This window comes from Pecten maximus, chromosome 4 (assembly GCF_902652985.1).
Source record: "Pecten maximus chromosome 4, xPecMax1.1, whole genome shotgun sequence".
In the NCBI taxonomy this organism is placed as follows: domain Eukaryota; kingdom Metazoa; phylum Mollusca; class Bivalvia; order Pectinida; family Pectinidae; genus Pecten; species Pecten maximus.
In genome coordinates this window covers 25,340,976-25,368,791 of record NC_047018.1, presented here as the reverse complement: position 1 = coordinate 25,368,791, position 27,816 = coordinate 25,340,976, and the positions used below count along the sequence as shown (strand labels likewise).

The 27,816-nt window shown below is 35.1% G+C and overlaps 1 protein-coding gene across 1 annotated transcript in view; it reads left to right on the top strand.

The window, feature by feature from the left end:
* LOC117325602 (COBW domain-containing protein 1-like) overlaps positions 1-5,459 on the top strand; it is a gene marked incomplete in the record, with an annotated part of 17,339 nt that extends 11,880 nt beyond the window's left edge. The window contains 7 exon segments of the mRNA XM_033881946.1: positions 173-259; positions 571-615; positions 1,396-1,452; positions 1,640-1,700; positions 2,734-2,868; positions 4,267-4,393; positions 4,829-5,459. Of these exon segments, the coding sequence (XP_033737837.1) occupies positions 173-259; positions 571-615; positions 1,396-1,452; positions 1,640-1,700; positions 2,734-2,868; positions 4,267-4,393; positions 4,829-4,893 (577 nt within the window).
* Between the last annotated feature and the right edge of the window lie 22,357 nt (positions 5,460-27,816).

The window sequence follows — 27,816 nt, the reverse complement described above, 5'->3', positions numbered from 1 at the left end:
TACAGAACCTAGTAATTGCTGACAAATAATTTTTATTGGTCTTGTGTCTTGCAATAGTTAAGGCATGGGTAACTACGTCATATAACAGACCTGTATTGTGATAAATAAAGCGTTATAGGTATCAAAACATTAATGGTGTCCTTATTTTTGTACTAATCAATTTCTTTTGCAGACAGATAGCATTGGCTGATATTATTTTATTGAATAAAACTGACCTCATTTCGGATGTCGAGTTGGCCTCGCTGAAAGAACAAATCAGGTGAGTTAATGGATGGAAGTCACTGTCAGTAAAGGAAATATCATATCTTAATTCTTATACAATTAATGTTTTCCCTGTACAGTTGGTCAGGACAATATTTATACTGCAAGTCATTACACGTATCTTGTTTTATGTCAGATACGATATATTGAGTGGTTAGTTTTTATGGTATTTCAATGCAAGTTACATTTCTTTAAAACTGAAATGAGTCAATGATAGCACAGGTAGAAATATTAGTGATTTTATCAATATGTTTTGTAGTGAATGATATCTCTCTGGTTGTTTATGTTATACTATTGAATTATTTTCAGAAGCATTAACGGTTTTGCAAAAATGATTGAGACCAGTATGTCAAGGTTAGTAGCTGTGTTATTAAGAATAAAGGTTTTAAAAACGATCACCACCTTGTCTATATTATAAAATTGGTTTAATTTAATGTGGTTAAATCCAAAAAATGTAAGTTATAGTTTGTTGTATCTACAGGTTATTATGTTGGAGTCGTGGAGAGAGAGAGAGAGAGAGGGGATGATTTACTGAAATGAGTAAATAAGAGGTAAAATAATCCCATTCATCCAAGCTGGAAAGTACAAACCAGTGCAGGGAGATTGAACTCGTCGAGTTCGGAAGGTTATTTTGATTATCTGAAATGAGAACTTTTAACACATCGGTAGGGAGAGAATTACGAAATTATCTAAATGGGAGTCGAGACTTGAGAGTGATTCTACTTATCCAAGTCGGAGAATGCAAAATGAAAGTATCCATGTTCTACAATAAGTGTCACTTTGAACTTGTATGTAATATTCCACATACAGTTAGGCATATGGACATGAACCGGATAGTGCCGTTATTTTCGTATAACTATGCGCATACTTAGTTGTTATGCGCGTTTAATGCTAGTCAATTATATACTTTATTTATTTTACAACAATTGCGAACCCAACTACATGAAAGGCAAGTGTGTTACCACTGCCCCCCCCCCCCCCCCCCCCCCCCCCCCCCCCCCCCCCCCCCTTGATAATCAAATTAAGTATATTCATTGAGAGACGAACACAAATTACGTTGAAAATAACATTTATCATTACAAATGAACAAATGCTTTTTCTGAGGAGACAAATGATTTTGTTTAATTTATTTAGAGTCAACCTTGATGAGATTCTGGACTTGAACTCATATGATGGAAAGAGTAAAAATAGGTATGTATGTGTTGAACGGTTACATTAGGGAATTTAAAGAATTAATACAAACTCGTTCAATAATTCATTGTATGACGGAACCATTTTGGCAGTCTTAAACATTAACTCGTATGTTAAACGAACTCATAACACATGTATTCCTGATTGTAAATGATCGTTGACATTTCTCTACATTTCTATTGCTAAGCATGGAAGAGGTTTTTACACAAAGAGGATTTTCTCAGCAGGACAAGCATGTTATAGACCAGGTAATATCCTACAGTACAGACAGATAACTCTGACTAGAACTTGCATAAAGCAGTATGACGTTAGTACCTATGTCAATCTAATTCAAATTGCAATAAAAAAACGTATATTCACAAGGGTCTATTCAAAGCCCGGTAGTGTAAAACCGCATTTTTAGCTTCTTATCCGTTCACGCCCACATACGGTAATGTGGTTTTTTAATTGTTTGAATTTTAACAATTTTGCAAGTTTAAAGGAAAGACATAAGTTTTTGGAAAGCTTGTAAGTCCAAAAGTATACAACTCGGGCCCTTCTAAGTTGGTTTATAGATTCTTTAGAGGTCTAGGAGTGATGTTATAGCAAAATTATGCAGAAAAAAATGAGATTTTTTCGCATTTTACCATTTTGTTGACTTAACATTTTTTTGAACCAAAACTCACTTTAAAGTTTTTGGAGTAAGTCCAAAAGTATACACCTATCAACCTTCTAATTGGTTTATACATTCATTAGAGATCCAAGGGGTGATGCTGTGGTAAATCGTGCAGAATATAAATTGACATTTTGGCATTTTACTATTTTTATTGGACTTACTTTTTTTGACACAAAAACTCACTTTAATGATTTTGGGGGTTAGTTTTGAAAAGCTTGTAAGTCCACACTCTTCTTATTTGGTTGATACATCCATTAGAGGTCTAGGAGCGATATTATGTGATATACAATTTCAAAATGACATGCTTATACATCTATAAAAATGAATGCATAGTGTGATTGCTGCTGCCGGTGAGCTTTCGCAATCATTAATTGCACTTGTTTATAGATCTTTTCGTGATTTTATGCTTTCATCGAAAATGTAAAATTAAAAAACCTCTTAGATATATCAAATTTCACATTACTTATGGAATAAAGGATTTTTCAAAAGGAAATTTTGATGATTACATCGTAGAAATGTAAAAATAAAAAAGTGAAATACCTGCTTTTACAAAACTATGAATTTATGAATATGAATTGTTCATTTTGCCATGTCAAAAACAATTTATTTATTCCTACTTGTAATAGAGTGTGACGACCTTGACCTATGAGTTCAAAGGACATGTGGACCCTAAACTTCTGGAGAAGGCTTTACAAGATCTACTTTGGGAGAAAATGGTAAAAGACTCCAAGGGCCAAGTCATCGAAATTTTTCGTTTAAAGGTATGAGATACATAATTTACATTAAACGTCAATCAGTTATGATATGATTTTGGTGACAGTTATCCTTTTCTTTTTTTTCCCACTCATAGCCGATTAATACGACCTATCAGCAAGCAAAGACACAACATCTGTTATGATTCCTATAAAATATTACATATTTCCATAAATGGCATTCATAACTTACAATGAATACACACATTAATATTCGTCCGTAATTTCAACACATTTCCTTCCCACTCCCTCCCACATGCATACGGTGCGAAAAAAGTAGACGGACAAGGAAATTAGAACCACACACAGATATACATGTCCTTTCATAAGTACACACACACCCGTCAGTACAATCATACACACACACACCCGTCAGTACAATCATACACACACGTCAGTACAATCATACACACCCGTCAGTACAATCACACACACCCGTCAGTACAATCACACACACACCCGTCAGTACAATCACACACACCCGTCAGTACAATCACACACCCGTCAGTACAATCACACACACACCCGTCAGTACAATCATACAAACCCGTCAGTACAATCACACACACACTCGTCAGTACAATCACACACACCCGTCAGTACAATCATTCACACCCGTCAGTACAATCACACACACACCCGTCAGTACAATCACACACACCCGTCAGTACAATCATACACACACCCGTCAGTACAATCACACACACACCCGTCAGTACAATCATACACACCCGTCAGTACAATCACACACACCCGTCAGTACAATCACACACACCCGTCAGTACAATCACACACACCCGTCAGTACAATCACACACACACCCGTCAGTACAATCACACACACACCCGTCAGTACAATCACACACACCCGTCAGTACAATCACACACACCCGTCAGTACAATCATACACACACGTCAGTACAATCACACACACCCGTCAGTACAATCATACACACACCGTCAGTACAATCACACACACCCGTCAGTACAATCATACACATACCAAGACAAAGAGCACAAACTGACAGATAAACAGTCAGTACTTACACAAAAATGGCAAAGTATTTATTGCTAATAAATATGATAAAACAAGTAAGTACTTACTTAAAAACGCAATCGCAATTCTAACTAGCTTTAAAAACAAGAACGCAGAAACTCCTAGAAAATTAGATGCAGTGTAAGACCAATCCTTTTGGAATGAATGGATGGCGTCTTCTGTTTCATCGGCAACACAAATTAAAACTGAACTGATATTATTTAAACAGAGTTACCAATTTTTAGCAAATATCTTGGATGTGTTTTAGATTCATTCTCAGAGACTGTGCTAATAGAAATACGGACATCCCTATTTGTATTTTATCGTAAAACATGCGTTACCAATATTTGTAGATGCTACCTTATATTTTAGGGTCTAATGTCAACACCAGATGACCCAAACAAACTTGTTGTCCAGGCTGTGCGAGAACTTTACGACACCTTCCGGGCGTCACCGTGGCAACAGGGCGAGACGAGAATCAATAGGATAGTTTTTATAGGTAAGATGACGTGATAATGACTCTTTAAAATCGACCACATGGTGCACCACATAGTGCTCTGTTTTATATAGACATTCGTCATCTGTCTTTGACAAGGAGTGTTATATCTAGCGATAGGCACTTAAGACCATACTTGTCCAATGAGCCCCAGATGGGGTACAAATCTTAAAGATAGATAAGGCAACGTAATTTGCTATAACTGTGGTAAAAGTAACCGAACGGTTTTACGGAAGTAGAAATATACCCCAGAAAATTAATTATCAAGATTTAGGCATGTAAATATTTTTTTTCTCGAAGAAACAGTCTTATATTAGAAGGGGATAGTTCCATTATAGTATGGACAGAAGAATTACCATGTAATCCAAATATTTAAGTGGTACAAAATACACAAAACCAGACACATTACATTTTATCAATGGTATTTATATATTTCAGGTAAAAATTTGGACAGACAGATTTTAGAAGATCTTTTTTCACCATGCCAACTGGAAGACAGATGACGAAGAAAACTATTTATATTTGACAATATTAACATGCATTTTGTATCAAAATATCCAGACTTTCAACTATGATCATGAATCAATACGGAGGACATTTGCATCATCATGAGATTTGAGAACGAAGTAGAACCCTTTCATATTCTTTTAAACTATTTAAATTATTAATGAATATTCCGACAAATTATAAGCCAACATTTATTCTTTATAATATCCTTATTATCATTTCCAATAAAGCTGTAAGGTATTGATATATATATCGATGAATCCTGCTGTTTCTAGGGAATAATGACAGTGTAAAAAGGCTGTAAGATTGTAAATGGTACATGTCTATAGACTGAACTCTTGTTCTAAATCCTCAACATTTCTGTGTCAGATTATACACAAAAGATGTAGAAATATCAATAAAGAAAAAGAATCAAGAATGTTATGTTTTTGATGAATGTGTGTTTGGTGTCATGTTTTTGATGAATGTGTGTTTGGTTATATGTATTGATTCTGGACTGCTTCTGTACATTTGTTAAAGTGTTATTCAATTCTAAAAATAAATATTGAACTTATCAACAAAATTATTTTTGTCTTGTTTTGTCATTGATATCGTGCTTAATAATTTGATTTGATAATAGTATAATTTGGAACTAGGTAGATACTTTGAACTAAGCATGCTGTATCTGTGTATTTTAAACCCATATCACATATAGACTTGTCTTCACACAGTTTCATAATACTAAATGTGTTCTCATACGATTTAGAGATAAACAGATTGTAATCCTTACTAAATGTTAAATAACGACATTGTTTGTCGTTTCTATCACGCGAAGTAACCCATGCCTCACAGGTGATACTATCTTCTTACAGTTACTAGGCATACATCTGAAATAGCAAATGCTTCTAATCATCGCAAGTAATTATTGTATTAAAGTGGAGTTTCCACTCTGAAAGATATTCAAACTTATAATCATCTTGCTGATCTCGGACTAAATTTTACTGACACAGATATAGTTCTAATTTACAGTACAAACATGATATTCTTCATAGTTTGTATTTGTGATCATACTGTACAATTTTCCTCTATATACCATAAAGAGAATGCTCATGGGCTCCATACGGTTAATATATATATAAACTATCTAAAATAATTACGTTTTCCAAATATTTGCAATTTGCCATGATTTTGTAGACGTACATTGTATGTGAAAATAACGGCAAGTAAGTAATGTCATGAGGTATTCTACCAAAAACTGTATACCCTCATCATTTCCATATGAGATACATAATTATCTGAAAATGATTAAAAATATGTACTTTATGATTTCTTCATTATTCAGTCATGACACAGCATTCTAGTTACCGGTTCGCGCTGCTCTAGTGAACACTACTCTGATATTAAGTAGCTGGGCTTGTGAGATATCAGTGTTTGACACCAAACAGGGCATGTTAAACTAGCAGATTGAACGGACGTACAGTAAAATATATAACTGATAAACAGTTATTCTTTATCAGAAGTAAGGCTTAATAAATATACTGCTGCACGGTACGATGGAATATCACGGTTTTTTTTAATGGAAATATATGCGCCTCTATGTAGTATGTGATAGGATAGCTGTTTCCCTTGTAATTCGAATATAAACAAATCAATCGCATAAAGTGCGTAAACTATGTCAATAAATGACATGGAACGAATCCATAATAGTTGAACTTAATCATGTTTTAATAGATGAAGAATAAAAATAGTAACTGGATTGCGTCTGTGGGTCAGTGTTGGGAGTCGAACTCGCAACACCAGGATCTATATATAACCAAAAGGTCGTACACAAAGTATCGAAGGAACCACACGACTGAGCCAGCTTACCTACACAGCGATCAATTTATTATACTTAAAGCTGTTAGAATAATCACGTGACATTACGGGTGTGTAGTGTATAGAGACTTCCGGTCTATAAATAGCTGTATACACACAGCAGGTAAATATAACCATGATGTAGTAATAGCAGTCATGCCGTAGTCGCTGGAATATTATTTAAACGACATATAATACACTTCACAACCATATGACAAATTAGAACAAGTTCAAATTAAAAAAAGGAAGGAATATTGCATCGCTTTGCTTAAGGGTTTTTTCCCGATTTAGGGATTTGATTAAGCCGCAAAATGAGGAATTTAATTATCACTAATCATAAGTAATTTCATGCGTTTTAATCTGATATGTATAATATTTCTATAACATTAAACTTCTGTCGTAGACGACCTGAATAAGCAGAGCTGGTGACAGGACGTAAAACAACACCAAACCAAAACATCATCTGAAGCACTATCTCTATGGAAAGTATGTTATCTTCAATATTCACTGGACTTCCATTTATTTGTAAGATTTGTTCCCCTTGAATTAGTCTTGGTAACATGTTGTCATTTATTCGAGGAGCAATCTTGATTATATTCTGCATGATAATGTTAAAGATACTTTTATGAAATATCTTAATTTTATATAACTGGTAATATATATTTCATATGATATCCACTTTAATCGATACTCTGATAAACATGGTAACTTTGCTGTCATACATTTACCTGTTCACTGTGAGAAACTGATACTGAGAGGAACAGTTTCGTTACAGTAAATTAAAATATTATATAATATAAGTTACGTAATTTTATGACCCTAATATTATATTCATTAGATTATAAACACCTTCATTATGTAATAATGAATATATATGCAAAGTATGCCCTATTAATTTATTGAAAACAGGACATATATGTATATTGCTCCCTGTATCCTACTGTTAACTTGGCTTCTGAATATTGACATCAAATATGCTAGTATGATAAAGGAAAAAACACCAAGATGCGTAATCAAATAACACTTTATAGGAAGTAAAACCTGAAAGTGTAACTGAAGTGTTCAGCATATATTCTGCTCGTCTTCTCACAGTAACATGTGCTGTATTCCTCACTTGATATATCCATTTCTTCTGACTTGAGTCATTTATTCTGCTTAACCTTATGTGGTGATTCCCCAATGAATATGTAACATAAATTGAAAGGAGACGCTTCAGTATTCTGATGGAGAAGCTCGAGAAATGTTAACAATAGTTAGACTTTGATTTACCTCTTGTTATATCCTTCCAAAACATCAGTTTTCTGGTCGAATTCAGACGAATTTTATTTAAACAAATGTATAGAAATTAATCAAACACAATGTTCGAAAATGGCAGCGACATACATTTAAAGTGTATTTATATTTGTGTTCACTTTTCAGTAAATAATCACTAACAATAAGTCGCATTAAAAATGAATAGTTAGACAGGGCATTTGAAGAAAATCTACTGAGAATTATTTATACTTTTATAAACTTTTTAATTGATAAGATATATATTAGCAAGAATCACTCGGAAGTTTCCATCTAAATCATAAGTTGAACAAACATTTTAGACCAAAGTAATCACCTAACTAAAACCTCACATAAGAAATAGTGTAACATCCCACGACTTGATGTGCATCAAAGGATGTATGACATAACAGCACGTTGTGCACGTGTAAGACTGTATATACATAATGACATAAAACAATGCTGTTGTAAACAATAAATTTCAATATACAAAATTGACAGTGAGGAGCCTTGGATGTAAATTGCATACAGCTTCTATATTAGGGAGGTAAAATGAACTACAATTGGTGAGGTGAAATGACAGTAATCGATTCTCTGTCTGATCCTTCTTCTAGAGGTTTAAACAGGGCCATACACAGGGAAGTGAATTCATGAAACTTAACGAATATTTACGAAACTGTAATGGTGTTTAAGATGATTGATATTTAATACCCTGAAATGCAACCCTTTGAAGGGTCCGGGGTGTTTTTGGATGTCATCGTCTTATAGGACCTTGGAGAATAAGGCATGGTGTATACCACTGTATGTTGGCATGGTGTGTATCACTGTACGTTGGCATGATGTATACCACTGTATGTTGGCATGGTGTATACCACTGTATGTTGGCATGGTATATACCACTGTATGTTGGTATGGTGTATACCACTATGTTGGCATGGTGTATACCACTGTATGTTGACATGGTGTATACCACTGTATGTTGACATGGTTATACCACTGTATGTTGACATGGTTATACCACTGTATGTTGGCATTGTGTATACCACTGTATGTTGACATGGTGTATACCACTGTATGTTGGTATGGTGTTTATCACTGTATATTGGTATGGTGTATACCACTGTATGTTGGCATGGTGTTTATCACTGTATGTTGGTATGGTTTATACCACTGTATGTTGACATGGTGTATACCACTGTATGTTGGCATGGTGTATACCACTGTATGCTGGCATGGTGTATACCACTGTATATTGGTATGGTGTATACCACTGTATGTTGGCATGGTGTATACCACTGTATGTTGGCATGGTGTATACCACTGTATGTTGGCATGGTGTATATCACTGTATGTTGGCATGGTGTATACCAGTGTATGCTGGCATGGTATATACAAGTATATGCTGACATGGTGTATACCACTGTATGTTGGCATGGTGTATACCAGTGTATGTTGGCATTGTGTATACCAGTGTATGTTGGCATTGTGTATACCACTGTATGTTGGCATTGTGCATACCACTGTATGTTTGCATGATGTATACCACTTTACCACTGTATGTTGGCATGATGTATACCACTGTATGTTAGCATGGTATATACACTGTATGTTGGCATGGTGTATACAATGTATGTTGGCATGGTGTATACCACTGTATGTTGGCATGGTGTATATCACTGTATGTTGGCATGGTGTATACCACTGTATGTTGGCATGGTGTATATCACTGTATGTTGGCATGATGTATACCACTATGTTGGTATGGTGTATATCACTGTATGTTGGCATGGTGTATACCACTGTATGTTGGCATGGTGTATACCACTGTATGTTTGCATGGTGTATACCACTGTATGTTGACATGGTGTATACCACTGTATGTTGACATAATGTATACAACTGTATGCTGGCATGGTGTATACCACTGTATGTTGGCATGGTGTATACCACTGTATATTGGCATGGTGTATATCACTGTATGTTGGCATGGTGTATACCACTGTATGTTGGCATGGTGTATACCACTGTATGTTGACATAATGTATACAACTGTATGTTGGCATGGTGTATACCAGTGTATGCTGACATGGTGTATATCATTGTATGTTGGCATGGTGTATACCACTGTATGTTGGCATGGTGTATACCACTGTATGTTGGCATGGTGTATACCACTGTATGTTGGCATGGTGTATATCATTGTATGTTGGCATGGTGTATATCAGTGTATGTTGGCATGGTGTATACCACTGTATGTTGACATGGTGTATACCACTGTATGTTGGCATGGTGTATATCACTGTATGTTGGCATGGTGTATATCACTGTATGTTGGCATGGGGTATACCAATGTATGTTGGCATGGTATACAATGTATACCACTGTATGTGGATTTTTGATTTGATGATTTTTATTCTGTATTTTCTTTGGAATGAAACGGTCTGGTAAGGATTATTGTGAAGGGTTATTGTGGAGTTTAGGAGTCCAATATTATCGAAATTAATCCGTATCCTGTATCAGCAAGCTATATTTATTTTGTGTATCTAAATGAATTACTCTACAGTACAGTGTTGACCTTGGTGTCTATAACAACCCTCCCTAAATGATCTTGATGTTTGCCCTAACCCTAAATGACTTTGATGATTATCATTACCCTAAATGACCCTGACGCAAATAATAACCCTCCCTAAATGACATTAATGTTTATCGTAACTCTAAATGACCTTGATGTTTATAATAACCCTCCATAAATGACCTTGATGAGTATCGTAACCCTAAATATAGATTTAAACACATAGGACAAAGTTTGTTAGCTTTACTCCTCTGTCTTAACGTAATGCCAATGTCTAAAGTTTCGTTAATTATATATGTTTTCCCCCTTTTTTGGCCAGTCTTACGTCTAGTTACTGAACGGGTAACATACGTACAAAAAATGTATTTTAGTAATAATCTAATGGATAAAGCTGGTGGGCACCCTATAAAATGTCCCAGCTAAAATTACACATAAGACAAAGGTTTTTGTCTGGGTTTATCAATGTGATGAGAACCATCCTCTCATGTAGGTGTTGCACTAATTACTGTCGTGATTTATCCATTTAGGGAAAGTCTTAGCATATACTGTACACATTGCGTGTGTAGATTCCGGAAGTCGGGATTAGCTGGTATTCGGCGTCATCGGAAATCTGGTTTGTGTCCAGTAATGGATTGGACTTTAAGACATTTTACTTATTTGTGTAAAAAACTCATCAATAGGTGATGTCGGGAGATATCGGGAGACGTTTGACGTCACGTACGGTTGACTGATCTGGTGAAATATTACAGAGATAGCTATAGAGGTGTGTGACATCTGTTCGACTTCCGATCCGTAATAAATATAGCATGTGTTAATACAGGAATAAATCCTATTCTTTTTGATGAATTGTAATGTTTTTATTATTTTGTTTGATGTATTGTAATGTATTTGTCTATGATGTATCAAGAGATGAAAGATATTATGATGCAAATAATTTCTTATACATGTATAAATGTACATCCTTTGATAAAAGAAATATCATAGAATAAGTATAGAAATAATAGAACAATTAAAATGTTAAAAAATAGATATTTTTGAATGTAAAAAGTAAGTATAACAAAATAACTGTATCTATATATAATCACACACACAAAAGATTCATATTTTGAGATGGATTAAAATAATATAATTTCACATCCAAGATATTTCATTATAATACCACTTAATTAATATCTGAAAATAAATATGTAAGAATTCTGGTTGTAGATTAACTAAACACGTCGAGAAGACGAAGTTAGTGGGACTTTCTTAGGTATTACGCCCTCAATACAATGCAATACAAACATGATATACTGTCGATGTTTTAAAATTTCTTGTTTCTTGTCACTGAGAATGTGTTTCTTTTTCCTTTTTTCCTTTTTTTTCTTCGTTTACTGTGGAAGTGACTTTGAAGTGGGTTTTGATTCGTTGTTAATGGAAATTGTCATACTTCAAACGGAGTCTGGGTTGTATACAATTTATACTGCCATTTGAAATCTTTTGTTTCGTCTCAATTCGGCATTAATTACTGTAAATATTTCTGTAGCTTTCTAGAATGTTTCTTACTAATTACTACATCAATTTCTTTATGACGGGGTCAACAGGCGGTTTAATACATCTTAACGATTGGTATTAATGCTCTGAGACAATCACCTACAGTACTTTGACGTCCCTTTACGGTCTGGCAAACTGACGTACATTTATGATTATCCGTATTGGCGGTATAACTCAATAGTCATCGTTGTCATGGTTACATATATATATATATGAACGGCTCATTGTCTACTATAGACCAAGACATGTATGACGTAAGTTAACCTCAATTTGAACAATTCTAAGTAGACAATTTAAAGTAGGTATATATGTATTAGACAGATTCTTGTGTTATACAATGAATATCGGACATTATAGGAGTTCCCTCTCAGCGTACATTGATAAATTACCACATATTTGATTTACCGTGACAAAGAGTTAATTGATGAAATCGGAAATAAACCAGTCATGTAATTCAAACGAAAAGTACGTGTTATTTTTCATGTGTTACTTTGGTATATGCAAATATGTACGATAGAAATAGCACGACTCAAACAACGTGAAGGCTGTGATGCATGAACAATGACTAGTGTGCTAACTAAAACAACATTAATATTGTTATTTTGAGTATTTTATCTGTACATCCCGTACTATCTATCTACTATAGTATTCTAGTGGCTGGTCAACCCAAATCGCGATCTGTTCATCATCCTAATAACACTTACCTGTTGTTTTATTTCGGGATTTTTCATGCTGCTTTTTGTTTTATTTCGGCAGTTTCACGATTTCCAGATGCTGTTGCTGAATTTATATTGACTCGTGCCTGGTTTCATTATTGCTCTGTGCAATTTGTGTTCACTTCATGGTGATCTTTTCTTGAGATTTTAAGATATGCTCACTATTTGCCAGGATTTTCTTCACTGTTACTTTTCAGCCAAACAATATGATTATGTAGCCTATTGTAAACAAAGTACAAATACAAAGTGTTGAATTGTGTTTGTAAAACACGTGTCATTTATCAGTGACTATCATCGTATCTTTATTCTTAGTGTTACATGGTAATGCCACTTATCAATCAAAGGCGGAAATCGAGTTATAACCTGAAATAAAATTTTAACAATTATGATTTACGCGACGGAGTTACAATCAAACTTATTCCATGACGCATGCCATTATATGATTAAATGCTTTAAAGATGCATTGGAATTATTAGAATTGATATTTCCATTTAATAACCCGGTGTAACTCATCATTATAAAAATAAATAAATAAAAAAAAAAAAATGGTAACGCTAGACACCCTTGGACATCTATCTGAAAATATTCATCATAAACGGAATACAGAACAATACAATGGTTTGAATAATGAATAAGCATCAATTCATTTAATACTTTATACAGAATAAATACAGGGATAAGTCATTTACTGGTTTTTGTATTATATTAGTTATTTATAAACAATATACTCATCACCTAGCCAAAATACAACCATAAACAAACATTTTTATTTAACGACTGAAATGCGCCTTATATTATGATGGTCCTTAAATCGAGTTAGCTTAAATAAATCCATGCCAACTAGAAAACTTACCATGGAACATTTTCCATTTCTGTCTTAAATTGGAATCGAATGATATTGCCTGTTGCAGCAGAATGCAGCCTTCATAAACTCTAGAAACTATGTATTACACATTATTAGCATCAGGGTTGTTGATGTTGACCGAAAAACACTTTATCGGTATAAGACTTATAACCACATCGTAAATTCCCTTCCGCATATCTAAATCATGTGTTTGATATTAAAGAGACATTTGCGGTTTCAAGTCGTGCTAATTAACGTCAAGTCTGAATTGATCAAAGTTTATACGTGTTAAGTAGGATGCCACAAGTCGGCAAATCTGTGATTCATTCATGCATGTCGCAGCTGACACGACGATAGGCTAAGGGAAACGTAAGCAATGACAGATATAAGGAAATTTAACATTGCATTTCAATGCATTTAACTGCACATTAATTACCCCGCAATGATTTTATACATCTTTGTACTTTGATAATTCGATAATATGGCACATTTCGATATTGTATTGCTGGGTGTGTGACGATTTATTGCAAACAGTACATAACTAAAATATTTTTTCTAAATAGTCAAGAAATAATTGTAAATAAGACCAATAATGGACTCAAAATACATGATGAGCAAAGGGAAATTTGGCTGAGCTAAATTGGCAAGGGGTCAAGCTTAGTCTGCTTTAACGACGATTACCGAACATTGAAAATTAGGTCAAATGTCCTAAAGGTGGGAGCTGGGAAAGTGATTAATTAAGGCACATCTTAGTTTATACATCCATTAGTGGTCTAGGAGTGATGTTATGTGGCGTACAATTTCAAAATGGCATGCTTATACATAGATAAAAAAATGAGTGCATAGTGTGATTGCTGCTGTCGATAAGCTTCAAAATCATTGATTGCACTTGTAAGAACTTCATGGCGACAAATAAAACTCACCATTTTCTTCATCTGCTTCATCTCTCGATACCAAGTTTTGTAACTTTCACAGTTATCAGTCGACATCTCGGGATTCCTGATTATGAGAAGCTATCTCAAGAATATCCAATTAACTGTAACATTTAAGTAACTTATGTGTAGGAAAGAAGCATTATACTATAAAGAAAGCTTGCGTCACATCCATCACACTTATTTAATATAAATAGTCCTTTTCTTATTTATAGGAAAACACAGAGGTTATCAGCCGAGGTAGAGGAATCTGCAGAATAAGTATTAACTCCCCTCAGATTATAAGGTTTGTTTAATCCACCAGACTTGGCTAATTCCACTACAGTTAATAAACTCCCTTGGCCATAGCTAAGCTTTATAATATACCAATTCCGCTTAAAGTTAAATAAGTCCCCTAACATGACTAGGCTAGTCCTTTCATTTTGACGAGTCTTGACTCATCCAATCTACAATTAACTAACCCAACCCCCTTGATCAGGACTAGCCGTGACTAATCCAACCTACAGTTAACTCACCCCCTTGATCATGACTGGGTTTGACTCATCCAACCTACAGTTAACTCACCCCCTTGATCATGACTGGGTTTGACTAATCCAACCTACAGTTAACTAACCCCTTGATCATGACTGGGTTTGACTAATCCAACCTACAGTTAACGCACCCCCTTGATCATGACTGGGTTTGACTAGTCCAACCTACTGTTAAATGACCTCTTTGATCATGACTAGGCTTGACTAATCCAACCTACAGTTAACTCACCCCCTTGATCATGACTGGGTTTGACTAGTCCAACCTACTGTTAAATGACCTCTTTGATCATGACTAGGCTTGACTAATCCAACCAACAGTTGAATAAGTCCCTTCATTATGACTAGGCTCGACTAATCCAACCTTCATTAACTCCCTTGACTATATCTAGGCTTCATATGCAAGTACCCTTGGTGACATGTTCAGAAAATAAATGTCAATGATGGGTGTGATCAATAGGTACATAGCTCTTCCATACATTGTACATGCATGGCAACAAGAAGTTGGCATTGAGAGGAATGCACAATTAGCTATCCTGTGTTTTTTTCAATTCAAAACAATTTATTGTTATAATACACGATGCAAATGTATATCTAATGATTGACACGATATGTATTTAACAAAGGGATTAGATAACGGGATACTTTCTATATAGATGTGCTCTATATCTTTTCCCAAGAAGGTTCCGATAGAAATACAGTACTATCATACCAGTCTCACATTGCTGACAAGCACTTATTACAGGATGATGATATGAAATAGAAAATGATACTTTTAGATGCACAACTAATATCTTTTGTACTATATTTGTAAACTATATAATTTGTGTATTGATAAGCAGGTTGGGTGTGATTATAAAGTATATTGATTAGCTGGTGGATGTTCCGAATCCAGGTTTCTGAAAAAATTTAACATGTCATCATAAAACCTTTTAGTTGAATGAATGTTTAATAGAACTTGTCAAAATCGACCATTTTGCTTAACTGAGCAGTAGGATATGTCGATTGATTCCTAATTTCAAAGCACCCTATTTAAAAAGATAATTATCTTTCTTCAAATATTATTAAAATGAATGCGTGGTATATGCAGGAACTACACACACCTCTGGAACACGTTTACCTAATGTTTTTTTCTACATAAATGTATTGTATTGGTAGTAGGATCGTTTATTCACATACCATTCCAGTGTTTTTCTGTTATATCTCGTTCTGGTGACCTTGTATACACTACAATCAAATAACACAGAGGTCGTTTTGTTCTCTCAAGGAAGCATAATTATAATTTATATATTACACCATGCATATATTTGTCAACGACTTCTTTCAAAAGAATGTAAAATATGTGTCACTTCTTACACCTATCATAAAAGGGGCATCTCTTCATTATTCATAGAAAGTATATAAATGTGTCACATTTCCGTAAAGAAGATGTCATGTTTATGATGTAATTCAATAAAAACCCATGACTGATCTATTGTGTGTTTAACTGATTCTTCTTGTATGTAATCGATAACGTGTTTTCTTTAACCTGTGAAACGCATAACTTTCTTGATACATATAACTAGGTGATGGTCAAATAAGTACATTATTAAAATGTATAATCTCTTTAGCACATATATTTAACTTTACCTATAAAAAAGGTCACTATGACATCTGTACCAAATTGGTTCATATCGCATATATAATATTACATTACATATTGTATATTGACACATCAAATGTAATGTATTTTCACCAGGACAAGTGGATAACTGTCTGCAGCAAAGGAGACTTCGTTTGAAAACGAGGTCACTATGACAACTTTATAAAGCTCATTCATTATGACAACTGTACATAGCCTGATCACTATGACAACTGTATAGAATCCGGTCACTATTACAACTGTGTCTCACGCAAACGTTGTTTCTTAAGAATCTGGAAATGACCCATGTTGTTGATCGGTACAAATCAATTAATCCCGTTATCTATACTATTTTGCCACAACAGTTGCAACTTTACCTTGACAGGAGTATTATGTATGATAGAACCGCAACTTTGCCTTGACAGGAGTATTATATATGATAGAACTACAACTTTACCTTGACAGGAGTATTATGTATGATGGAACCGCAACTTTATCTTGACAGGAGTATTATATATGATAGAACCGCAACTTTACCTTGACAGGAGTATTATATATGATAGAACCGCAACTTTACCTTGATAGGAGTATTATGTATGATATAACTGTAACTTTACCTTGACAGGAGTATTATATATGATAGAACTACAACTTTACCTTGACAGGAGTATTTTATATGATAGAACCGCAACTTTACCTTGACAGGAGTAGTATGTATGATAGAACTGCAACTTTACCTTGACAGGAGTAGTATGTATGATAGAACCGCAACTTTACCTTGACAGGAGCAGTATGTATGATATAACTGTAACTTTACATTGACAGGAGTATTATATATGATAGAACCGCAACTTTACCTTGACTGGAGTATTATGTATGATATAACCGCAACATTACCTTGGCAGGAGTATTATGTATAAAAGAACTGCAACTTTACCTTGACAAGAATATTACTGTATGTATGATAGAACTGCAACTTTACCTTGACAGGAGTATTATGTATGATAGAACTGTAACTTTACCTTGACAGGAGTATTATATATGATAGAACTGCAACTTTACCTTGGCATGAGTATTATGTATGATAGAACTGCAACTTTACCTTGACAGGAATATTATGTATGATAGAACCGCAACTTTACATTGACAGGAGTATTATATATGATAGAACTGCAACTTTACCTTGACAGGAGTATTATGTATGATAGAACTGCAACTTTACCTTGGCATGAGTATTATGTATGATAGAACCGCAACTTTACCTTGACAGGAGTATTATATATGATAGAACTGCAACTTTACCTTGACATGAGTATTATATATGATAGAACTACAACTTTACCTTGACAGGAGTATTATATATGATAGAACCGCAACTTTACCTTGACAGGAGTATTATATATGATAGAACTGCAACTTTACCTTGACAGGAATATTATATATGATACAACTGCAACTTTACCTTGACAGGAGTATTATGTATGATAGAACCGCAACTTTACCTTGACAGGAGTATTTTGTATGATAGAACCGCAACTTAACCTTGACAGGAGTATTATGTATGATAGAACTGCAACTTTACCTTGACAGGAGTATTATGTATGATAGAACTGCAATTTTACCTTGACAGGAGTATTATGTATGATATAACTACAACTTTACCTTGACAGGAGTATTATGTATGATAGAACCGCAACTTTACCTTGACAGGAGTATTATGTATGATAGAACCGCAACTTTACCTTGACAGGAGTATTATATATGATAGAACTGCAACTTTACCTTGACAGGAGTATTATGTATGATAGAACTGCAATTTTACCTTGACAGGAGTATTACATATGATAGAACTGCAACTTTACCTTGACAGGAGTATTATATATGATAGAACCGCAACTTTACCTTGACAGGAGTATTATATATGATAGAACCGCAACTTTACCTTGACAGGAGTATTATGTATGATAGAACGGCAACTTTACCTTGACAGGAGTATTATATATGATATAACTGTAACTTTACCTTGACAGGAGTATTATATATTATAGAACTGCAACTTTACCTTGACAGGAGTATTATATATGATAGAACGGCAACTTTACATTGACAGGAGTATTATATATGATAGAACCGCAACTTTACCTTGACAGGAGTATTATGTATGATATAACTGCAACTTTACCTTGACAGGAGTATTATGTATGATAGAGCCTCAACTTTACCTTGACAGTAGTATTATATATGGTAGAACCGCAACTTTACCTTGACAGGAGTATTATGTATCATAGAACCGCAACTTTGCCTTGACAGGAGTATTATATATGATACAACTGCAACTTTACCTTGACAGGAGTATTATGTATGATAGAACCGCAACTTTACCTTGACAGGAGTATTATGTATGATAGAACTACAACTTTACCTTGACAGGAGTATTATGTATGATAGCACTGCAACTTTACCTTGACAGGAGTATTATGTATGATAGAACCGTAACTTTACCTTGACAGGAGTATTATATATGATAGAACCGCAACTTTACCTTGACAGGAGTATTATATATGATAGAACTACAACTTTACCTTGACAGGAGTATTATATATGATAGAACTACAACTTTACCTTGACAGGAGTATCATGTATGATAGAACCGCAACTTTACATTGACAGGAGTATTATATATGATAGAACCGCAACTTTACCTTGACAGGAGTATTATGTATGATATAACTGCAACTTTACCTTGACAGGAGTATTATGTATGATAGAGCCTCAACTTTACCTTGACAGTAGTATTATATATGGTAGAACTACAACTTTACCTTGACAGGAGTATCATGTATGATAGAACCGCAACTTTACATTGACAGGAGTATTATATATGATAGAACCGCAACTTTACCTTGACAGGAGTATTATGTATGATATAACTGCAACTTTACCTTGACAGGAGTATTATGTATGATAGAGCCTCAACTTTACCTTGACAGTAGTATTATATATGGTAGAACCGCAACTTTACCTTGACAGGAGTATTATGTATCATAGAACCGCAACTTTGCCTTGACAGGAGTATTATATATGATACAACTGCAACTTTACCTTGACAGGAGTATTATGTATGATAGAACCGCAACTTTACCTTGACAGGAGTATTATGTATGATAGAACTACAACTTTACCTTGACAGGAGTATTATGTATGATAGCACTGCAACTTTACCTTGACAGGAGTATTATGTATGATAGAACCGTAACTTTACCTTGACAGGAGTATTATATATGATAGAACCGCAACTTTACCTTGACAGGAGTATTATATATGATAGAACTACAACTTTACCTTGACAGGAGTATTATATATGATAGAACTACAACTTTACCTTGACAGGAGTATCATGTATGATAGAACCGCAACTTTACCTTGACAGGATCATTATGTATGATAGAACTTTGACATACTTTAAGAACCAAGATAGTAACTGTTCAGGGCAAAAGTACGCACTATTTCTAAAGTTTCTGAAGTGTAACTAATGTTGAGATCAGAGACACTATTCTTACCTTTATACATCAGTACACACCTCAATGAAGATTGCCAGGTTATCATCGTCACCATGATGCCATCGTAAAACCTTTCACGTTTCTCTATGCGATATGAAGCTTTACCTGGATTAGACCTTTATGGTAGGTGTAGTGTATGAAGTAGAAGAAACTTACCATTCAGGGTTTCTTGATTTGATTCCGTTGTATTTTAAGAGTAACCTTGTAAATAATTCACAATTTGCCATTTGTTTGCCGAGTTTGTCTACATGTGGCTGATGTTTTGTCGATTCTATTCTTCCCATGAATAACTATTGTTTTATGTTTCTGTGATTGAGGTTACGATCACTAGTGTGGAATTCCTTGTCATCCTTTGACTATTCTATCATTCTTCATGTAACCTTAGTCCCAATAGATCCACTGAAACGAGTTTAAGTTTCGATATACCGAGTGAAGGTCAAATCAACAGTTACTCTTTTTAAGGAAATCTTAATCATCATGTAGTGTCTTTGCTTTCAAACATATATCCATGAATCTCCATATTATTAAGCATGATGATACCTCCAACTTAATACTGTATGTGATTTGTGTCAGTTGACTAACTTAATTCTAATATGACAGTAATTACCATCTTTGAAATGATTTCCATTATAAAGTGACTATTTCCTTCAGTGATTGCATAACTTTGTCCTACATATGATTTAATAAAGATACTACCAGTTAACGAGTGTCCCATTGCTATATACATTTAGTAGATACCATGAAACACTGTCCTGGTTTTGAGTTGATTGATAAAAATGTACTCGTGAATGTTCGGTGAGGGTGGTCGTATGGCACAGTGGTAACATACATGCATCCATCGGGGCAATCTGGTTTCCTGTCACACTAGGAATTCTCGCGTAGTATTACCGAGAGTTTACCGGTCACGTTATTTATATAATTCCCTGATTGTATGATTTAAGTGGTTTCTTATTTCAATTTTCTTTTATCATTTACAAAGTAAAACGGGAAAAGGAACTATAATTGTAAGAAATGTTTCATTACCCATTCTCTCATACACATTTTGTGCCTTAAGGACTGATATTTTGATGGATTAATGAATTAGGGACTTCCTTAGTGACAGGAAACATAGGGTAATTCTTGAAGGATCAACATCCCCAGAAACTTAAGTGGACTCTGGGTTGTCTCGGAACTGTCCTCGGCCCCTCTTGTTTCTTTTGTTTCTTCCTGAATTAGTGAGATCTTAGGTGCGTCTGAAAAGCTGCTAAGGCCAACAGACCTCTTGGAGTCCGGAAGAGAAAACCCAGAGGCTGCACCATGGATGTGAGAAAGCAGACCTTACAACATTTGTCCGTCCGATACTGGAGTATTCGGCTCAAGTTTGGGGTGAGAACCCTTTGAAATACGTCATGCTTGAGCTAGAGCTGTAATGTCGCATACGATTGCGCATCACTTAGTTACAATTTCACTTCATGACAACATTAAGTTCGCTGGACCGGAGGACCCTCAGCCAATAACTTCCGGCACATACCATCCAGAGCAGATAGTTATAAGTACTCATTCCTACCAAGAGTTATTATCACATCGAATGGGATAACAGCAGACTCGATCAAAACCAAGAGTAACGGTTTTCCGAAGAAGAAGAAGGAATATATACTAGCGGTAAAAGAAGGTGTTTATTGCCTTTCAAGCATATCATTCCGATCCTGAATAAGGTGCTGCGTGACTTGAGCGAATTTATATGGGACGTTGACGTGCCTCCTAACCCTCCTGTCTACCTGGGGACGTATCTGGACTCTATGATTAACAACTGGAATGTTGTTTGGAGCCAGAATGTCACGACAAATCCTAGAAAAATAGGACCTCGCGTTGTCGTGCTGCAGGTTACATTGATGGATAAGTGGAAGAACGTATGGTCTCAATACCTGATCCCGATATTTAGCATAAATAACCACGAAAAGTGTTTTCACGCCTTGAGATATCCCTGCCCATACTATAACATACTCTCCCTGAATATATCGCTTTCCGTTATGCAAGCGTTAGAATATCGCTATCCACGATGTCGATAGACACGTTGTCGTCGATCTGACTTGTAAAGCGTAAGACGAAACTCGTCAGTGAACAACACGCGTCTCCAATGGGCCAAGCAAACCCGACTAGGTGCATGTGCAAGCAGCCACTGCATTCGACGTTATCGTCGTCTCTGCGTAAGTGGCGGACCAACATAGGGTATCCCGCAACCGATTTCTAACCGTTCTTGGACACACTGGCCGACTATGAGTGCCGACAACTTGACGTGCCGTCTCCGTCGCCGTTTAAAATTGGTTACGGAGGTGCGAGAGACGTATGACTCTATCTTGACGTCGCTACGTAATTCGCGGGCGTCCGCTCCTGGGATGGTCGCCCAATTTCCCTGCGACTTTAACAGAGACGTTCAGCTAAATGGGATACTGTTGTCTCGTGTACACAATATTGCTGGGCTACTTGCCATTTCGAATGCCGCAGTATTATCAGAGCAATGGCCCTATCTTTCCTCAAAAGCGGCATTTCGCTGTGCAATCGCTTTGAAAAGAAATATTGTGTAACCGATCTGTACTGTTCCAATGTTCGCTTTTTAATGATTTACCAGCACATATAGTGCAAGAGTAACCCTGATGCACGCTTTTTGAAAAATCTGCTTAAAGCATGCAGCGATGAGCGGGGTCACGGTCGAGAGAATTTTAACTGAAGAACATACATTTCACAGTGCACGGAGGTAGCTCAGTGTGAAATTTTATTCAATTTAGATCACGTGTCTAAAAGTCATATTAGAAAAACCGAACTTGCATTTCTTTTTTCTATTAGTATATATGAATATGCAAATAGCAAGTCTTGATATTATCCTATCCTTAACTACACCGTATTGCAACACATACATCATGATGTCATCATCACTTCATCATCATCAATTTTGGCATCATAATTTCCTCAATACTATTAATATCAGAAAAAAAATTAACACGTCATGATGCTATCATCTTCGCCACTCGAATTTATTGTTTGTGTCAATTCTATGCTCATGAATAAATTCATGATTATGTGTAGATCAACCACCAACACAAGTTATTTTGCAATATACAAAAATCCTGTACATTGAGTGAAATAGATTTCATCATTTCTTCCAAATGCAGTATCATCCTCAACTAATTAGAACGTAAATAAAATGAGCTTATATATATTTGATTGTTTTTATTATGATAAGTAAATATAATATTGTCAAATTTGCCGATACTCTTGATATTTCAATGATCATTTCAACATTTGTTTGATAAGGTTCAAACCTTCAAAACTAGTCCATCTGAAGTAGTTACACTGTTCTATTTCGGTAACCAATGTATAGTATCTAGCTCTGTCATGCCACCACCAAGGCGACTGGGCTGGTATCATTTAGAGTGTTAATGTATATGCACGAACATGTATAGTATCTAGCTCTGTCATGCCACCACCAAGGCGACTGGGCTGGTATCATTTAGAGTGTTAATGTATATGCACGAACATGTATAGTATCTAGCTCTGTCATGCCACCACCAAGGCGACTGGGCTGGTATCATGTAGAGTGTTAATGTATATGCACGAGGTTTGACAGATACATATTTAGTCTGAGAGAACTCACCTTGGAACGTTTCCTCGTCATTTCAGTCCTTTATTTAGTTGTATTTAACCTCCAAAACCCTATACAGTATTATTATTTAATTGTAGGGGGTTTGATAGTAATATGCCGCAGTTCTTTGTATTTTGCCCTGTCTATTTAGGACAATCTGCAGCTGGATAATGACATTTCAGCCTTATGAATATAATTTTGAAAAGCGACAAAATCTCAAAAAATCAGTACGCCCTTTCACATTTATTTCCCTGTCACCGCTGTGTGGTTTTCATTGTGATGAGTAAATTTAATATTTGCGATGATTTATATCCTCCTTAGCCTTTATTAAGCCGATAGTGGAGTAATTATATACAAAATGCTGTCGTTCATTAGGATCGCTCATAACAGTTCTGTTAATGATTATCATTTCAATTGACCACATTGTCAATCAGATCTTTAATATCTTAAGGTTTGACGAACGTTTGATGCTCTTTGATATGCATGGTGGTTCCATTATTCTGATTCTCATTTAAGTGTGTAGCACAAGCTAGGTTTGACCTATATTCACTTGGCGGTGTCACATGAAGAGACAGCCGACAGTTAACCCTCCAGAACTACCTGATATTAATCTTATTTTTCAATGGTCCCAGTATAAATCTTTTCATATCTGTTTATGCTTTACCTTTCGATTTTGAATGAGAATACTGGTTTCGTTTACATGTTGGAATTCTCTATTCCTTCCATACTATTTAATTTTAAACATGTAATATTTGCGATATGACATATTCAGGGCCTGTATCGAAGGTGAGGATAAAATCTTAGGTTGTTCAAATCACCAAAAAGGCTAAAAGGCAACCGTTTTTGATTTAAATTGAGTTTTGTTATGTTATTTCTATTTCTTTACGAGTCTTTATTGTTGAAGTTTGTTATCACGATTACTCCGAACGCTTTTCATGGACCTTTTTCAGACTTTATATTTAGGTTCCTCTTTCAAATGATTACGAGGGAGAAGAGAAAAGTAAGGAAAATATCAGTCTTACGGTTATCCAATAGTGAACATTTAATGGTTAAATATCTTGTGTTATGACACTATGAAGCATTGTTGGTCGTAATTAAACAAGGAATCAACTGACCAAATGTCAAGGTAAAGTTTTGTATCGTTTTGGTCAGTAATCAAGGCCATCGCTTCAAAGGTTAGGGTAAATGTCCATTGCTAAGCATTTCATTATGACATTGTAAAGCAAAGAAGGGCAATTTAACAATGAGACAGAACAAATACCAAGGCTACTGGGTCATAAGCTTCAAGGTCAAGACCTCTTTCACGAACAAATGAAATAAAATCATAAGACCACATGAGATAATCTTTCGATACAGTTTTGGATGAGAAACATACCTCTGCTGTACACCACCAATGGGAAACTTTATTTTGCCCACAGCACAGGCCCTTGGACCTTTTGAAATTTTGAAATAGCTCAGGCTCTTCGACCTTTTGAAGTTTTGAAACCTATTTCAAGTGTTAACTCTATGGGTGCTACAAATAACATCTGGTTTTGGTCAAATTGGTTAGTGGGCCAAATTCTATAGTTCGTGAAAGATGTCCTTTTTGTATTTTTCAATGATGAACATTTTATCATAACATTATTAAGTATAATTTGTTAGAATGATACAAAAAGTCAACAGACCTAAGATAAAGGTCACCGAGTCATTTTCCATGGGTATTTGGGTCCAAAGGTCAAGGACGAAATGGATCTCTGACCCTGGCTCTTCGTGTTGGAGGCATTTAAGGTTTGAAAAAAAAGATCAAATCTTACAAGTTAGCCCAGCAAATATGGAGATGAACGGCAAAAATCACATAGTATGTATAATGTATAGTTTGCTTACATGAGATTGGTTTTGAATTGCGAATATACGTCGTAGAGCTGACATAGAATTTCGGGTTGGTGAGGTTAATTGGTCGGATATCCAGTTTCCAAATAAGAAATACCTCTTGTGTTCTTTGTATAGACCTCTAAATATTATCCCCTTTATTGCTTTTCAGGAAATTCCACATATTGTAATTCTTGGCAATATAAATGTTTATCTCCTAACTGTGGAAAACACTCATATCACCTGACAAACGCAATTGACAATTCGAAACGCATTGGACGCACAAACTCTTCTTTACTTGACCCGATTTGCTCGCTGACACGTGTACTTCTATCCTTTCTAACTTAATCGACATTAACGACCACATTTTTGACCACAAAGCTACGACTGTAGAACCGACTGTAGAGAAAGTGCAAGAACAAATGAACGAAATATTAGATGTTATGATGCTACTAATTACGATCTTTTAAATGATACTGACTGTTTCGTCGTGTTATCGACTGCGCACTCCCCTATATGACGTGTAAAAAGTTTACAGACAAATTTCTGGACATAGCTCGGGAGTGCATTCCAACTAAGCTGTTACGGTCCGACCTAATGACAAGCAATAGTTTAAATGACGACGAGGAAAAGAGACTGACTACTTAAAACATTAAAATCAAATCATTCAACAGAAAACTTTTCGGAAACAGCGTCATCACGTAAATGATTTAATAAGAATAATTATATGGACATAACTGGCATTTTAGATTTTACTCTGATTTGAAACCCAGAAAATTAATATCAAAAACTCTATTCTATACCTCCCGTTGTAAACGATGCCGGAAACCTTATAATGGGCGATAATGCTAAAGCAACTACATCAAATGATCACGTTGTTGTTATCTCTACTATTGACGATACAAACATTGACGCTCCAGAGGTATAGCAAAGGACAGACGCTACTATATCAGACATAAAATTATAACTGAAAGATAAAACTGATATTATTACATCTTTATTTATTTATAAACCTAAAGGCCATGATGGAATTAGCCATACTATGTTATGATCGGTAGTTATAGCCATTGTCTTTAATATTTAGATCTTCTTTGGATATCTTTCTAGTTAAGCGGAAATTAGCATTAGTTATATCATTTAAAAACGGAAATACGCACGTCTCTACTGATTGTAGACCAAAAGCACTACGTAATACTATCGGAAAAATAAACGATTAAAATAGCTATTAACTTAAACATTCGCTAATACATGAATACCTATCTGGGTTTTAACCTGGACATTATATTGTTCGTCAAACTATAGAAATATCATACATCATGTGAAAACTGAAAAATTGAAGCCAACGTGCTTTGGTTTTTGCGATATGTCTAAAGCTTCGATCGTGTGTGGCACAACGGACTGAAAGTGAAACTAGCTAACTATAGTATATGTTGGAAACTTCTAGATTAGTTCAACAACAATATTAGTAATCGGTCCTATACTTTTTATTATATATAAATTATTATCTGATAACATTGAAAGTCCTTCTAAATTGTTTGCTGATGACACTTCCTTATTATGTTCTGAACTATCACTTTTGGAAATTGAAAGCAAGTCCACCACGACGAAGTAAAAATTCAAAACTGGACAGAAAAATTGCAAGTAAAATTCAATCCATTGAAAACGGAAGCTTTACACATTTCAAACACCGAACATGATCCTGTCATTGATATTAAATTCAACAATATAAGTGTAGAATTCGTAGATAGCTATAAGCTCCTAGGAGTGACTTTATAGGCAAATTGTAAATAGATCAGCCACAAAGACAACATGTGTAAAATTATCAAAGCGTAAGTTTACTTCGTAAGATTGCTCTCGGTGACGCTGACAAGATTGCTCTCGGTGACGCTGGTCTTTTTGGAGAAAAAAAACTTCAGCAGGAATTTGCTCAAATAATTACTGGTTTACCCTCTGATGCTTGTAGAAAATCAATAGATTCATTTGAGGTTCTCTTTTTTATTTTTTTTATCAGAAGTGAATACATATGTAATAGGGGAGGAACAATG